Source organism: Branchiostoma floridae, chromosome 14 (genome assembly GCF_000003815.2).
Source record: "Branchiostoma floridae strain S238N-H82 chromosome 14, Bfl_VNyyK, whole genome shotgun sequence".
Taxonomy (NCBI): Eukaryota; Metazoa; Chordata; class Leptocardii; order Amphioxiformes; family Branchiostomatidae; genus Branchiostoma; species Branchiostoma floridae.
The window spans coordinates 11,419,266-11,436,227 of NC_049992.1; the positions used below are offsets into that span (position 1 = coordinate 11,419,266).

Below are 16,962 nucleotides of genomic sequence, written 5' to 3' on the forward strand. Positions count from 1 at the left end.
CCGATCGCCCGAAGGCTTGCTAATCTAACCACTTTGACAACCAGGTGACAGTTATAAAGCCCAACTCTGATAGAACCATAAATACATGTAATTATGCGATCACAGGGTGCGTTTGTGGTTCCTTTCGGGGCCCGGTTGGGCAGCTTTCGGAAACGAAATGTATTAGTATAAAAGACAACAAAACACACAGATTGAGAATGTAGACTAACCAAATAGTCATCCGCACAATTATTGCTTGTTCCTTGATTCGCTTGACTCGTTTCTGCAAACTTCCCACTTTGACTTTCCCGTTGAAATTTTCATCATAAACTACACTTTTAGTAGTCTTTATCAACCTGGTCTTCGTCCCAAGGGTATTGAATTTCCTAAAGCTTTACGTATGGTCAATGGGCGGCGGTGCATGATGGGACTGATTAGCCAGATTTTAGGTCATGAGGGTCACACGCAACAAGTCGCAGTATAGTCAACTATCTGAAGAAAGAAACGACGAGAGTTTTCAAGAGGCGATTCCACCACAGCCTGGTACAGACGTCACGCAGGTTGGTTCGGGAACTGTAGGTGAGTATAATGTTAAACGTTGTTGCTGCTGTGTTGGTTGGTTCCCGTTTTGGTATGAGTAGTCGCTGTTCAAGTCACAGTTGTTGTTGTGTAATTGACGTTGCTACTATTGTTGTTCTTGTTGTAAACATCGCCAATAAACCTATCTTATCCACCTAGTCAACCATATTTAACACTTGACTCACCTCACCTCAGTAATCTAATCATACTAGTCACCGTCCTTAGGTGATATAAAGTATCGTGGTTTGAATAAACGTCAGTTAAAAACATGTACTAGTCGCTTCATGTCGCCCGACAATTGGAATGATAATTAGTCTTTCTGAAAACTACTGACCCGATTCAGACTTCTAAAGCTGACTTATCTTAACTTCTGAATGGGGGCTTAAAGTTCCATTGTTAGTCAATGAATCTAAACCCACTCATTGGAAACATCACCGAAAACCAACGAGATATGTCACACAGAATGATATAGAACCATGCTTGCATACATTTTACGAATACTTGCATAGGTAAAACAGTAGCTTGGTAAACATGGAACGGGTCGGTACAAAAGATAACTGATCCCAATGGTAGATAACGCTTACAGAAAATGTGTGAAATAGTGCCCAAGGGGGCTGAAGCTGACCTATATTGGATGTATACCCTAGACACCGCGTACCAACGTTTCAAGGACTGCTGATGCAGAAAATAGTAGTGGATGATAATAATGATTAATTAATGAATGCACACACACACACATGCGCACACACACACACACACGCACACACACGCACACACACGCACACACACACAGACACAGACACACAGACACACAGATACAGACAGACACAGACAGACACAGACACAGACACACACACACACACACACACATACACACACACACACACACACACACACACACACACACACACACACACACACACACACACACAGGAAAAGTTTTCACATTGAAATGTGTGAACAGGTAGTCAACAATTTCCCACTCGTTCTGTGACGGAATTCTAAAATTCCATTATGTATACACGCACCTTGACCAGAATACAATGTAACACTGCAAAGAATGAGAAAGGAACTGGGGATTTTGCTTACACCACGCTGCGTAAAACACTACTTTTAAGTTAAGTCTGTTAACGCCTCACACTGCTGATCTACAATGTACCTTAATGTCATGTCGGTGACTGACTAGCCGTTTTATCTGTCCAGAATGTCATTATGGGCAACAACCAAGCCGGGAAAGTGCAGCGTTCAAGAAACGGTAAGTGTTGGACCATTTTTCTCCAAAGACTCCGTGCTCATATATTGAAATGAAATGAACTTTATTGCACGACAGTTGTACATAGTCATATGTATCACGATTCAACCTAGCCTGATTAAATCTCACTTATAGCAGCCCAACAAACCTCCGCCGGGGAGGGGCCAGTTACAGGCCTGGACAGCGGAGTTTGTGTTACACAGACTACATTCAACCGATTCTGTTGGCTGAACATAAATCGAAAAGAAAGAAAAGGTCCCTATTAACGTATTAACCCAAATTTCTGATACCGGTGTTTTTGCATTATCTTTAAACTTAGTTAGGTTGGCCACACAAAGGTTCCTATGCATTGTCACGACCGTCTTGTGATTGAACAGTGCCATGATCATGACCTTTGACCATTTTCAGGTCCCCAGGGAAGGAAAAATGGATACCCTGGCCGGTCCAGAATTAGGCGTGCAAGATCGGATGTCGGGAGCAGGAGAAACTTGAGAGGTACGTCACTTACGGTCAAGGGAACGTTTCAGTAAACAATTTAGTAAACCTTCTTGGTGTTCTAAGTCTCTTTCGTCAGCAATATTTGTGGGCCAGGTAAACAAGAAGATAAGGGGTGTATAACATTTAGCGGGGAGGTGCTTAGGTCCGGCCCAACAAATTCCTTAGTCAAAACTTTTTCCATGACTTTTCCTTGCAAAGAAATCGTCTTAAGGAACATATGTAACTCCAGAGTGAAAGACATTCCATAGATTAAGTATTTGTTTGTTTGTTTGTTTTGCATATCCGATAAACCGAAGCGTAACACACCAGATTTGTACTGAACAGTTCAAGCTGTATATCCGGACAGATTTATTTGATCCAATCACACCGGGAAGAACCCCTACTCTTGATGGTGGTGATAAATTTGGTTATCATTTCTTTCTACCTGTATCAACATGGATTATTTCTGAAATTTTGAAGTAATTTTCTTTTTTCCTTATCTCACAGTTACCAAACTTAGTACCCAACAAACACTTTCCCAGAGAAATCTAAAAAATAAAGATGTCAGCAGACAAATTAAAGTAAGTGCCAAAGCCAGGGAGATTAAAACATTTTACAATAGTACTGAATACGTTGAAGGCGAAAATGGTGCCACAAAAAAGTACAAACTGCAAAATTCGCCAAATAAAAATGAAGATGGGATTCAAGACCTGGATTCAAGATCATCTACTTCCGCTGAAACCCCAGTCAATCTGGACAGTCAAGAAGAAGACGAAGACTGCTGGAGACATGGGTCCCGGAGACCCAGGGAATGTGTTACAGGATACGATGATTTAAAAGGTACGTCGCTGTGGAAAAGGTTGGATAAAAGTTCCAGTTAGTATTTTGATACGTTTGAAATTTACAGTCTGTAACACATACGCTACATTTGCAGCCAATGTCGGTTGTTACATAACTACAGAATCATTTTTCTTGTACCCTATTTATTATAGACTATACTGACATTGCAGCTTGCAATATCCTCCCCCCAGAAACCACGATAGGCACATCCCGGCTTCGCAAATCTTATAAACTGAGACGTTCGAAATCCGATGTGAACGTCAGCTACAGAGGAAGAGGGAGGGGTAAGTTGACAACATGTTCAGTACTGATCATTTTTCTACGTATGCAGACAGACGAACCACTTTCTCTTCTGAGCTGAAATTGACATAATCCATGTTTCCATACAGGAGAGTTTTGGGATCCAAATGACGGTCATAGATCTTCACCATACAAGAAACATATACCGTCGGAAAAGAGAAGTCCATATTTGATGAAGCAGGATTTCCGAGAGCGAATGATTGAAGACGAAATGGACGCTTCACCCAGAAGTCCTGTTAAAGCAAGGAGGAAGAGTGAGTACACCTGGTCCAAGGTCGTGCCTCCAAAAATGTCAAATAATCTGTATATTTCTATTCATACAATTCATCCGATATGCTTTTTAAAAAGGTTGCAATGAAACAATTTACAGTGACAACTTAACATTCCAATAATACGTACCATTGTATATTTATGGCACTATGGCTGTCAAATTCTTTTCGGCAACTTCATATTTTGGATGTATGATTGATACTGTCTTCCAGGGCGGCCTGGCGATGGTCAAGTCTCTTCAACCTTAAGACGATCCTTGTCAGACGTAGACGTAAGTTACCGTGGCAACAGGAAAGGTGATTTTGTTTTTCCTACAGCTTTTGCTTTGTAGATGAAAACAATACCTTTGCGATTCTTGTTACCATTTGCAAGGATTCGTGTCTTTTGTAACTAACATAGCTACTTCATTCTGAAATACATATGATATAGCACATGTTAGTATGATGGTGATCCAATTATAACCTACACAGGGCACACCAGCCCCCGACACCGCCCTACCAGAAGGCCTATACCGGTGGACAATGATCCCAAGGACGCGATATTCAAAGATGCTGAAGCAGTGGAAACAGACGATCGGCGGAAGCACAATAGAACACGCGACCACAGAAGAAGATGTAAGTATCTTAATTTCATGATTATTATCAGCCAATATCAATAATGATAAATCTCTACTAGTATCTATGGTGTTGAAATGAAGTTGATACAAAACTAATATCATTTCAATCACATGCCTGTTCACCTGCAGTTGGTATGCCTTCCAATCTCCGTCGCTCCATGTCTGATGTTGATGTCAGCTACCACGCCACCAACAGAGGTATCTCACAAAGCTGTTACATATGCCTGCACGCCATCAATGATGCTTAACTCCAGCACTGTTCATGCCAGGTTAAAACCTTAAAAGTATCAGTACCTATAAGTTTTTCTCGAACTCTTGTCCTACCGGGAATTACAGGTTCTGCACTTCCTTCCGATTGACACAGATTTTCAGTAGATACCATTTTGGCCAAGGGTAAAGATCCGTCTGCACGCGGACAAAAAGAAAACCTAATAAAACAGACATCCCGAGAAAAAAGCTAAATAGCACGTCAAAACTGACCGCATCCTAACCTTGGCATGCATGGAAAGTAATATAGATAGTCGCCATTTTTACTATGGTAGTCCTGAATAGAAGACATGACTTTTAATATTATCTGTACGCACATGCTTCAACCAGATTCAATAGCTTCGCTGAAAAGATCCCATCACATAACCCGGTACTTCATTGTTGTCAGGTGACTATGGCACTTCCTTTTACGGCTTCATGTCTATAAAATAGCGTCTTTATACTTTATCTTCAGCTTACAATACCAGCCCTACCCGCCATGAACAGTTTCTATACAATGTTCCACCTGTCGAGTACGCAGAGGATTGCTCTGAGGGAAAGATATCCGATGAAAACCTTGTTATCTTGGGAAGCTTCAAGGCGGGAGAGGACACAGGAAGAAAAGGGAAAGACGGTCGAACACCAACAGGTTAAAGATATAAGTTGTATTACTCTTATTTGTTAGGATAGTTGATAGTTTTAATGTTAGAATAGCACAGCCTTCATTGTTTTAAAGCTTAGTACATCTTCGAACAGTTCAGAACTTGGAGCACTGGTGATAGTTCAGATGAAGAGATGGCAGTTTCGGTACACATTTTTCAAAGTCAAAATTTCTCTCTCCTCTTGGCTTTTAAAACAAAGCATGTAACATATCCTTAAGTTCTTCATTCTATGATTATCATCAGTATCAAAATGTTTCTTTAGAACCCATCGGAGCAGGAGCTAAGATAGTGACAGGCCTTGTGGACAGTGTCAAACAGTCGCTCGGGATTCCTGGTGAGGAGGTGAAGGAAGGAGAGACAACGTACACAGACCATCTTCCTGATCTCATCCAGGGTTGGGCAACACGACAATACACGGAGAGTAAGAAAAATGACGACTCAGGTGGGTTCCACTGGCGTACCTCATTAAAACTCTTTTCCTGTTATCTTCGGATCGTAAACTGGCAAATTAAGAAGAGAATACGGTCATTGTGCAGTCACTGCTCAATCAATGGATATCCTTGCTGGGACTAAATATTTGTAAAGATATAGCCGTACAGTTATAAGATGATCGACAGAAAATTAATCCCCATGTGTAACGTTACTAAACAATTTATTGTAGGCATTTCCTGGAAAAATAATCCTGTACCCACTTCCGGCCCAAAGAAATCATTTATTCTACCTAAAGTTGTTTATAGCGTCTTGGTCATTCCACTTCTAGGCTTCATGGACAACTTGAAGGGACGCTTCAATAGTTTTTTTGGTGACGACTCGAAAGGAAGAAAACAGGGAGAACACGTTATCCATGGCAGCTGGGTGGGAGGGGAGGATGCAGGACGACAGGAGACAGTTAACGATTCAGGTTACAACTATCTTGTCACATACTACGTGTAGTTATGGAGATATGACCAAGAAAGTTTAGATGAAGATCAGTAACTATTCGTCGCATTCTGTGTGTTGTCACTTTGATCAAGTTCTAATGCCTCTTGTGAAGACTAATAGTTAAACAATAAAACTGTTAATCTGTTCGGCTCCAGGTCTTATACACAGTCTGAAGGAATCTCTCCTGTCGTCAGCGCGCATGGATGAGACAAAACAGCACCCTGGTAGGAAAGGAGGAACAACAGATCCTCCTGGTTTGCTGGGGAGCTGGGCAGGAGGAGAGGACTCTGGGAGGAAGTCTACAGATGAACCAGGTGTTTGCTCTATTCAAAATTTTCCCAGAGAACTAATAACAAGATTTGTTATCATAACCGTGTTGATAAAAGATGCGTAGGTGAGTGTATTTTACGGCTTGTTGTAAGAACTAGCAAAATATTTCTTTGTGTGTACTGAGGTCTCATCTCACATTGGAACGCCATTCTAAAAATTCAATTCTAAGCATTGAATTTGAAGTTCCCAACGAATCCTAAAATCCATTCTAAGTATTCAACAGTTTCTGGTTTACCTCAGGACCCTTAGGTTTCTTGGGTAGCCTGAGGCGGTCGTTCCGGATGTCATCTGGTGAGGATCCTGGTCCGTACGGAGGGGAGGATGAACCGGTCAGTCCGGTCTTCACCGGAACGTTTGTGTCAGGAGAGACTACAGGCAGAAACAGAAAGGGCGGTACAAGTGGTGTGTTGTAGTTACTTGTATTTATTCCGAATGGCAAGCGTTCATAGTTGATGCTGGTGCTTGGTCAGTGCTGTTTATGAAGCCTCGGTGATGCTAATAGATTATTATAGCTCGTACTACAGTTTTCAACATTTCTATATAATCAGTCTGCCGTACGTTGACGATGACTTTCATTTAATCTGTCATTTACAGTGATTTGACCATTCTTTATTCAGCTGTGAAGTGCAGCCAATAATCTAGGCCCAATTGTTGTATTGTATAATTTGTTGAACTAATTACGAATCATTTTGTGATAAGACCAATACTTTATAGAACTAAATGTTGTTAAACTTGATGTACAGCACCTTCCAGCTTCAGGGACTACCTGCCATCATTTATTTCTACGAATGATGATTCTGGTAAACAAAGGGATGATCATAGCTGGTTTTCTCCAGACCAATGGTGGACGGGGCGAAAGGACAATGAAGCAAACGGTAAAAGGTTTTGAAAACGTTCATACAAAACATGCCTCTATTAATGTGCTCCTGTGTTTCAATCAACTAGTGATACTGGGACAGATATGTTGGTTTGACTGAGACAACAGATTTTGTTTATTCATTTCGTCACATGAACCAAATGCATGTTTTAAAGTCAATCCCGAACCAAAGTAAGGAGCGTCCTCCACTTAACCATATACTACATTGGGGACTTCATTTCATTCACGTACAAGTTCTGACCTTAACTTGTAAATGAAGCTGACCTATGGCCTCTCTCGACTTCTTTTTGCTGATGTATGTTCCCATAGCAGTGGTTAGGGTGCTATAGTATAGATATCAGGTGTGTGGTGCAATAAGCTGTCAGTTTCAACATGAATTAATTTGCCTTTCCCTTATTTTCTCATTAGCTGATGAAGAGTTCTGAATTCCATGATAGCGTTAAAGCTAGCATCATGATGTATCATTTTTTCAGAATCCCCAAGCTGGATACAAAATCTACAAAACACCATGCAAAACCCATGGGGAGACAACAAAAGAGACGAAAATGCCGAGAAAACCCGAAGTGTTTTAGATCAATGGACTGGAATGGGTAGTGCGAGAAATGCGTTCGATAAATGGAGAAACAAGGCCCAAAATAAAGGCAGTGACAACAGCAGTAGCGGTGGGCAGAAGAGAGGTATATTATTTTACCCATTTGAATTCTTTGTAAGGGTAGAGATGTGTCGAGTTGCTGATATGGATCGGAGCAAATCAAAGAAAAAATAAGCTTAACTATAGCCACAAGCCAACCGGGCACAGTTTCGTGGAAGTACTTAATGAAAATATCAACAGAGAGGAAAGCCACCATTACAGTTTGGGTGGTGAGTTTTGCATCCTACATTTGCGCTTTACTGTTTTGGGATGTGTATCAGATACGTAGACCTTTCTTTCTTTTATCAATACTTGAAGGGACCATTTAAGAAGTTATGTTACATGTTGCAAAGATGGTAGATTCCAACTTGCACATGTTCGATTTTGACAGTTTTGTATCTTTAACAGGGACCCGTTCAGAACAGGAAGGCTCATTCCTGGATTATCTCGGCCTGAACCAGGTGCTGAACAGCCAGAAACCACAAGGAAGACACCCTTGTGGCATGAGAGGATATTCCCCTAGACCCAAGGATAAGAACTCCCTGTTCTCATTCCTTTCCTGACAAACATGGTCAGTCCTATTCGTAGACACCGATTTTATCATGATTTATTGAAGAAAATACCGGAATCTAGAATACAAAAGAGACCTCAAGGCACAATGATACGTGACATTTTTCTTTAATATTCTTGATCTTATGTCAATAAAGAACAACGCTTATATGTGGAATACAACAGTTGATATTCGAGAGTGAGTGTATTTTTTAATTGTCTTCACTAACCTGGTTACCAGCCGTATTATAGCTCCCGAGTCTCTTCTATCCTCCCCGCAAATACGTATTTGCGCAGAAGATAGAAGATACTCGGGAGCTATAATACGGCTGGATACCAGGTTATGTCTTCACTGGTTACCTATAATGACTACATGCCACATGACTATAACACGCAAGGGGGCGTAAAGCTTGATACCGCCAATCGTCATAAGGGGAGGGGTATTACTTCATTTCATGTTGACTATCTTAAAGTTCAATTTCAAGCAAACAAAAATCTGGTGCGTATTCACGTAGTCACTGTGTAGTGTAACTGGCGTCGGAGACTATTTGTGCACTTAAATCGAATGGGATGTTTGTCATTGACTTGGAAATAATGACTTTGACATGGTAGGTCCCAAACTAAAACGATGTTTGTTGTCCAACCGAGTGACATTTGAACATTAATATACGAGATCATTCTGATTGTGCTCCTCCAAAATGTGCTTGGGGTTATCTGGCAACATTCCAACAGCGGCCTACACCCAACTCAACCAGTTGGCGTTCCAGAATAACATAAACCTGACATGTTTGTTTATTGACCCTGTTCAGGTCTAGTGCTATATCGCTACTACAAACTTCTCTTAGTCCTTAGTATACACCTAAAACTGCAGGCCGACCATAATGAAGTACACACGCTGATTTGAAAAGAGCAAAAAGTAGTCCTATCCAAACATATAGAAGAATCAGGCTGCGAAAAGTCTCCTACATGAGGTTTAGTCCATGGAAAACTCACACAACCTGATAACCTTTGTTCTCGATAAACAAGACTTGATGACATGCGAACTTCGCTTCTTCGACAGTTTAACGGACACTACAAATATGGATAAAAGACATTTTCTTCTAACAAAATGAAATAGCCAAAACCCTTAACATTTACCAACAAAGGACTTTTAACTTTGTTTTGAAAAGACTCCTTTTGGACCTTCTGCGTCTACGTCAGATAAGTGACATTGGCTCCTAAGGCGTATTTTTTTCTGAGGTTACCCTGCATGCACTGGAATGACAAGATAAACAAAAGAGGTCAAGGTTCATGGCACTTATCAGTGGTGTATCTTACTTTCAATCCATACATGTGTTTACATCTTCACACGACGTGTTCAGAGGAATTTATGCACAACATAACTGCCCAGGTAAGGCAAGCAGTTACTACTTGTTACAACGTTTACAAGATGTAACAGAAAATATGAGAAGCTTCATGGAATGAAACGTCTTTTTTTGCATGACCGATTAGGTGACAAACTGACTGATGACTGCTCCAATGTTGACCTTGTAATCAATACGCAATTGTAACGTATGTATTCTACTTTTGAAAAGGCATTCTACCATCAAGAACGGGTTAATTCTGTTGGTAATTATGGTGTTGATACAGTAGTGGATATTTCGATAGTAGAAACAGTATTACACTCTAGAACCCGTACAAAAGAGCTGTGACCCTGAGGCCAAACGTGTCAACATTGTGACGTTTGTCCTGAGGTTAAACAAGTGCCAACATATAATTAAGGCCTTTCTTAATTCACCCAAACATCCTGTTCACGTTCGGGCCTTAATCATAACTGTAAAGGTGTGATAACGTCAAAAATAAGACTTATCTTCCGTGATTTTTCAGCGTACCCTTCTGTTCACCGTATATTGCACTTAAAGAGCAATTCAAACTATCCTAACACTGTAAACACTGTAAGCACGGGTGATCACTCTATTATCCCGAGTAATAGCATGACATTATCGTTAATGCATTACTGAAACTTGTCATATACCTATGGATGCCTATGTCAATGCAAAAGTATCCTATTCAACTATCTTTTTTCACATTCATGTCTACGTAACCTCATGACCTCAATGAAAAGCGGCCTGCTGGCCGATTTGAGCTTCTCATGAATAAATAAAGGTTCAAACAAACAAACAAACAAACGTATACTGAAACCTGATTATCCACATTTAGCAGAAAGAAAGAGGACAAGACAACACGTCCCCTTCCACAAGATTTTTCATGCATGGGTAACAAACAAGATGGCGGTGAGAGAGTCCGAGAGGTGGTTAAAAGTAAGTGCTAGTCTTTATTTCCACATGATTTGTCTGTTTCTGTTAATTCACTTAGCACACTGAAGGAAGGACATAATGATTATCTCACAAAGCAAGCGTCGTTTTGTCAATTGGTAGATTAACTTTTACATAATGCTTGTCCTGCATTGACACGAAAAACAATTAAAATGTGTAGTTGTGAATTTACGCAGAAATATAGTCAGGCTTGAGTTGGAAATTGTTGTACAAAACGAGAGCTGTGTTTCCGTTCATTCTCAATCATAATTTACTTATTGTCCCAAGGACCTGAGAATGTTAAGAATAACAGTAACGGCCGCTCCAGGACTCGGCGTTTCCGGACAAATTCACACAGTACAGGAAAAAGGAAACACAAAGGTAAGAACATGATTATGGTATTTTCACATCATCGCAACCTTAAAAGAACGATGATCCTTTTCGTGCAAAAATATTGCTATCCTAGCACATGGAATGATGAATACAGCACAGTATAATAGGCTTTGCAATTGCATATGTGCAAGTTAAATGCTTATGTGCGATTATGCTTTCAGAATAAATGAAAGAGTGAGTGTTCTGACTTTCTTTTTCAGTCATACGGCTCAGCACTCAACAACAATGTTGTCTCAGGAATCCAGGAGACTTCGTCCGACGCCGAAATCCGAGTACCAAGTGTGCAAATTATGTAGAAGTTGACAGGCAGGAATATGAAATGGTAGATGATGCCGAAGGGAGGGACATATGCACTGGAAAAACGTCGAACAACAAGCAGGATGAGCATAGAGATGACGTCGCAGTCTGTTGGCTTGAGGATGATGGCACTGAAAGTGAGGACAGCGAACAATCGCTCATCTACAGTAGCGGCAATGGAAGTGATGGAGATGTAGAAGAGGGTGGGTATAGAGCAAGTGTATGTTTTTTTAATGTACTCGTAAGTGTTGTGTCGAAATTACCAAATTGTCCATCGATATGTTTTATTTTTTTCAAACTAGAATGCAGGGTAAGGATGTTGCCAAGGAACCGCAAATCCCCCGGTCTGCGGCGTTCACTGTCTGACTTCGACATCAGCTATGATGAAAGCGGGATACGTGAGTTACAGGATGATAGATTTATGCGTCTCAATAATAGTCTGAATACGAAAATCATCATGATGTACTTTTCTTCCTTCCTTGCTTGCTAGTTAGATGAGGAAAAAGCTGTATTTATTGTGTCTCAACTCAATTTTTACCGCGAACATATAACGTTACAACAGCTTCATATCAATATGACATTTTGTTCCTGAACATATGCACGGCTACCGAAAACAATATAGACGAATTCGTAACATTCGTTATAAGCATCATTAATACAGTCACCATGTTTTTGCTGGATAGGGTCTCCAACAGGAATGCCTAAGATTTGCCGGTCTACATCAGACGAATATTGGTCCAATATTCGTGGTTCTGCATCAGATTTTTGTATCAGCAATACCAGCGTGGAAGACATGTACGGTAAGTACCTACTCGTTACTTTTGCGATATCAACATGTTGCCAGCTAGTATAGTACAGGAAATAATTCCTTGATGTGTTTAACACTTGCGTGTTTCCTCTGTGTTCCAGGCCCTGTGAGACTCCTGGACCAGGAGACTTCTAGCATGTCGGCGTTGCAGATGTCAGATCTGGATGTTAGGTGTTACGTTAAGAAAGAAGGCACGTGTTGGTAAGGTTGTTCTTGAGGGACTACATCCTGAAATTATGTGCAGACATTATACTAGACATTATCTTACCATCTTTACCACTGTTAAACCGGTTCTTATAGTGTATATGGCTGGTACACATGTTGTGTACATTTAGTCACTAAAATGGTATATTATCATTGCTACTAAACTAAATGATTTAATCACATACATTTTCAGTTATTGGCAATGACAATAAGAGGAAGCACACAGCGCCAACAATCGACAGGAGGGTAGCAGAACGTCTACGTAGTACGAAACCCTGGGCGAAACAGCAGTGCAAAGATGACAAGGGCAGCTCCAATAAGAAAAAGAGAAACAAAGGTACGTGCAAGCTTGGGTAGTACATGTATATTATCTTTCTTGACTTCAGCTCACAAACTGTGTACTGTCAACACTCTGGAAGAAAAAAAATGGACTCTGTAACAATTTTGAGTTGCTGACTTTGCCTAGCATGCATCTCTAACATCAAGAAGCTTTATCGTTCTTACCCTGTCTTTTGTCTTCAAGAAAGAGTATCGGGTGTAGCTGAGAGGCTCCTCTACAATGCCCCACCTATGGAGTATGTGGAGGACAGCTCAGATGAAAAACTTTCTGACGAGAACCTTGTCATTATGGGAAGCTTCAAGGCAGGAGAGGACAATACCAGCAGACGACGAAGTTCACGTAAGAGCAGATCTTTGTTCTTTAGTTAGTGCACTGTACAGTAACGCAGCCGTATATTACTGTTGGGATTGTGTGCCAGTAATGATGTCTCCACCTAGTTAGCATAATATATAACATTTTTTGGTGTCCGCTTACATATAACACATAACAAGTGATATATTTACTTAAACATCTCAAATAGAGTCATAGGCAGTTGTAAGCTTCGAGGGTCAGTGTGAATTCTCAGTAACTGTAAATCCACTCATACGTTCTCTTCAATGACAGAACCAATAGGAGCAGGAGCCAACATACTCTCTGGTTTTGTGACTGGGGCTAAAACATTCCTTCGGATTCCCGAAAAAAGCACCGTAGAAGACCGGGGTAGGTACGAGGATCACATCCCAAGTATCGTGCACAATATGGTCATCGGAGAGGATGCAGGAAAGAAACAAGAGGAGAATTCAAGTACGTTGCACAGAAATATTATATTTTACACTTTAGGGACATTTTCCGCTTTTTAAAGCCTTAGATAACGTTTTAAGGTTTGGCAATATTGAGGATATCTTTGTCATTAGGCACTGATTAGAACGTTTTGTCTATCAAGGTTTACTGGACAGATGTAAAAAGTTCTTTGCCTCATGGACGACTGGTGAGTCAGAGAAGCGACGGCCTGCCTTCGTGGGCAGCTGGGAGGGCGGGGAAGACACCGGAAGTCACAGGGATGCCGGGAACTCAGGTGATGACCTAGTACCTGAACGATAGTAGCATAATGTGTTTAATACACTGTACAACATAACTTTGCTAACTCTGCTAACTGTGCTTGCATTGTTGCAACAGCATCCTTCAAGACTTTGATTAACAACATTTTCTCGAGGATTTCGATGATTGACGTTCAATGAACATTTACAAACAATAAGAACGTTACCCCAGGTCTCGTTTTCACGATGATGTTTTGTTGATTGTGTTAATAAAAGAATGATTCTTTCTCAAGGATTTATAAATAGTCTAAAGGAATCTCTCTGGGGAGACAGTCCACGTGGGACACGAGAACAGTTCGGATGGGACGGAGACCAGAGAAAACCACCAATCAGCAGCTGGGTAGGAGGTGAGGACACGGAAAGGGACAAAAGCAATGCCACAGAAGACTCAGGTAGATTCTCTATGTTTTATCGTAGTACAACATTCAACATAATTGTTATTCTCTGTGTATCCTGTTATGAATTATGTGAGGTCTAGTTATCTGTCCCTATCGTACCTATCGTCCCTATCGTCCCTATCGACTATCGATTGGACATATGATAAGGTAAGAATTACTTTATTGACTAACAATCGAACAATGTACAATGTATGTCAACATACTACTCTACTATCTCTATAGACAAATGTAGTACGAAGCTACATACAGAACAACAAAATATTATCGAAAGTGTTTGGCATGCATGGGAGAGACGCTTCTGATTGGCTGCTAACCTGTCACTATGAGTAGGATTTGTCATTGACTCTAAGGTTAGTGCTCATTGAATTCTAGTTTTGATATCTAAAAGTAAATTGTGAAAATTTGTCTCCACAGGACCTCTGGGTTTCCTGGTTAACAGAGTACGGTCATTTTGGATGCCTTCTGATAGGGCTGGTCGGGCGGGCAAGGAGGGTAAATCGGCCGGTTCAGTGCTCACAGGCAGCTGGGCAGGAGGGGAAGACACCGGGAGAGACCAAGAGGAAAGGAAAGGTAAATGGATTGAATGTCACTAACTTATCCGTTTTTCGGAATCGTACATGTGTTGTGGCGATAAGGTACGTATTACCAGTGTACACATCTTTCTAGTACCCTCCCTACATGTTTTGTTATGACGTAATGGCTTACAGTTGTACTGTAATCAAACTAGAAAATACATATCCGCGACAACTTATAGTGAAAATTCCACAAGCATTCCAATCATTGTGCATCGCTGTATTTTGCAGGACCGCCCAGTTTCATGGATAAGCTTCCGTCATTGACAATTTCTCCCCCTCCCGACGAGAAGTCAAACAGAAACACAGATAACAAGGAGACGTTGGGCTGGCTCTCGCCCCAAACGTGGTGGTCAGCTGTAAAAGACCTCTTCGGTACGGAGTCAAATGAGAAGGCGGATCCTAGCTGGGCAGGACCAGCCTGTCGGAGGAAAGGGTATCGGCGTAAGAGTTACGACAAAAACAGCGAGCAGAACACCTTAAATGTACCACCAGTGAGCTGGTGGCCAGGGAACAAAAATACCAAACGAAGACGTGGTTCTAATTTGAGTTCAGGTACAGACAGACAGACTTATTCTTTAATTTGGGTTGAACTTTGTTTTCTGCCATATTAGATCTTTTCTATCAGTAATATATATATATATGGACTTGTTAACCCAGCGCTAGCCATTGCGGGAATTATTAAGCTTTCAACCAATTGTCATTAAACATAGTACTTAGAAATTCCATGTTAGGTTTTCTGTGGGCTTCTTAAATGTACGTGTTCTACTATGTTCAATTTTGTTGCCATGTATAAGAATGGAAGAGGCGCTTATCCCTTTTCTTGTATTTTCTATTGTACTCATAGACTTTTCGGACTCGAGTTTTTCGATGTCAGACCTCGACTGGTTCTCAAAAGTAGCAGGAAGGAAAAAGACTGAGAGAAGAAGGAAGAAGACTGACCGAAAGGCAACCCTCGGCCCCTTTCAGGGGATCTGGGATTAACCAGTTCTAGTACATGTATAACGTGCTGACAAAGAATCACCTGTTACAACTTAACGTTGGTATATACAACCGGAATCCTCCAACTGACAGTCTTGTCACATTTCATTTTGTGATACATTGTATAGTAATGTTTTTATAAAATACACACTGCCATCGACGTAAGGAATTCTCTTTACAGTACCTTACCTTGATTCTAGGGATGTACTCATCTCTGCAGCAAGAGTCAACAGGCTCGCAAATCTTATAATCTTATAAACAAACACTGATGTAACGTTAATTAGAAAACCTGTTGAATTCATCTATGCATGTTTAAATGAAAAGGGAAGGTGTATGTAAACTATACATTCAGGCGTTGTAAAGTTTACACACACTCTCTCTCTCTTAGATATGCATAATTCTACATTTAGCTATTTTCGGCACGAATATTAAAGAAATATCATATCGTTCGTTTTAACGATATACCTTAATAATTACCGCTATTTTTGAGCACTTCAATGTATATATTACATGTGGCTGTTTCATCTCGTTCTATATATAGATCTAAAGCATGTTTTTCGTCATATTGATGAAGTATTAAACAGCTGTTTTCAAAACTATATTTAATCCCTTCAAGTGTTTATGAGTACTACAGTGATAAAGTGAAACAAAATTATGAATGTTGTGTGTGTGTGTTTGTGTGTGTTTATGTGTTGGTGTGTGTATGTGCAAGTTTGTGTGTTTGTGTGCGTATGTGTGTATGCATGCGTCTCGTGTCTGTGTCTGCGTCTGTTTGTATGTGTGACGAATATCAAATGTATATGAATTCATATCTGCATACTGATCAATGTAAAAATCGTCAATACTCATGTTCAAAAGTCATTTGAAATATTCTCTCTATTCTATATATTAACACTAATGGTTCACTTTACGACAATCAACTCAAGTTAAGTTCTCCCCAATAATGACTCATAACATCGTTATCCCCGTGTTTGCCAGACCTTCGGCATGTTTAAATTTATCGCCCAAGGTCGAGCTAGAACAGAACAACCCCTTATGTTTATACTGTTCATTACATGACGTACATAACG

The 16,962-nt window shown here is 40.5% G+C and overlaps 2 protein-coding genes across 5 annotated transcripts; both read left to right on the plus strand.

Moving 5' to 3' along the window:
* The first annotated feature begins 391 nt into the window (after positions 1–391).
* On the plus strand, positions 392–8,717 carry LOC118431071. 3 transcript variants are annotated; one of them, XM_035842152.1, is made up of 17 exons: positions 392–558; positions 1,762–1,813; positions 2,219–2,305; positions 2,795–3,127; positions 3,280–3,411; positions 3,517–3,681; positions 3,910–3,993; positions 4,168–4,311; positions 4,443–4,511; positions 5,035–5,208; positions 5,484–5,663; positions 5,982–6,122; positions 6,298–6,456; positions 6,713–6,874; positions 7,216–7,347; positions 7,823–8,026; positions 8,389–8,717. In XM_035842152.1, the coding sequence occupies exons 2-17, from the start codon at positions 1,771–1,773 to the stop codon at positions 8,541–8,543; spliced, it is 2,364 nt and encodes a 787-aa protein (XP_035698045.1). In that variant the 5' UTR covers positions 392–558; positions 1,762–1,770; the 3' UTR covers positions 8,544–8,717. The 3 variants fall into 3 exon arrangements, with proteins under 3 accessions (XP_035698045.1, XP_035698046.1, XP_035698047.1); XM_035842153.1 differs by having other exon boundaries at positions 3,319–3,411; XM_035842154.1 differs by lacking the exon at positions 5,982–6,122.
* A 1,004-nt stretch (positions 8,718–9,721) lies between these two features.
* On the plus strand, positions 9,722–16,360 carry LOC118431148. 2 transcript variants are annotated; one of them, XM_035842267.1, is made up of 15 exons: positions 9,723–9,919; positions 10,729–10,829; positions 11,112–11,204; positions 11,417–11,716; positions 11,816–11,911; positions 12,197–12,313; positions 12,423–12,512; positions 12,719–12,862; positions 13,049–13,204; positions 13,469–13,648; positions 13,788–13,919; positions 14,175–14,333; positions 14,754–14,909; positions 15,143–15,466; positions 15,759–16,360. In XM_035842267.1, the coding sequence occupies exons 2-15, from the start codon at positions 10,781–10,783 to the stop codon at positions 15,893–15,895; spliced, it is 2,133 nt and encodes a 710-aa protein (XP_035698160.1). In that variant the 5' UTR covers positions 9,723–9,919; positions 10,729–10,780; the 3' UTR covers positions 15,896–16,360. The 2 variants fall into 2 exon arrangements, with proteins under 2 accessions (XP_035698159.1, XP_035698160.1); XM_035842266.1 differs by having other exon boundaries at positions 9,722–9,919; positions 11,417–11,911.
* The last annotated feature ends 602 nt before the right edge of the window (positions 16,361–16,962 follow it).

What these genes read in the sequence shown, in the direction of transcription:
- LOC118431071 (XM_035842152.1), top strand. Translation starts at nt 1,771, where the DNA reads ATGGGCAACAACCAAGCCGGGAAAGTGCAGCGTTCAAGAAACG. An exon ending in TGTTAAAGCAAGGAGGAAGA is followed by an intron (nt 3,682 to 3,909) that starts GTGAGTACACCT and finishes ACTGTCTTCCAG; the next exon opens with GGCGGCCTGGCGATGGTCAA. An exon ending in AGACGGTCGAACACCAACAG is followed by an intron (nt 5,209 to 5,483) that starts GTTAAAGATATA and finishes ATGTTTCTTTAG; the next exon opens with AACCCATCGGAGCAGGAGCT.
- LOC118431148 (XM_035842266.1), top strand. Translation starts at nt 10,781, where the DNA reads ATGGGTAACAAACAAGATGGCGGTGAGAGAGTCCGAGAGGTGGTTAAA. An exon ending in CTATGATGAAAGCGGGATAC is followed by an intron (nt 11,912 to 12,196) that starts GTGAGTTACAGG and finishes TTTGCTGGATAG; the next exon opens with GGTCTCCAACAGGAATGCCT. An exon ending in GTGTTACGTTAAGAAAGAAG is followed by an intron (nt 12,513 to 12,718) that starts GCACGTGTTGGT and finishes ATACATTTTCAG; the next exon opens with TTATTGGCAATGACAATAAG.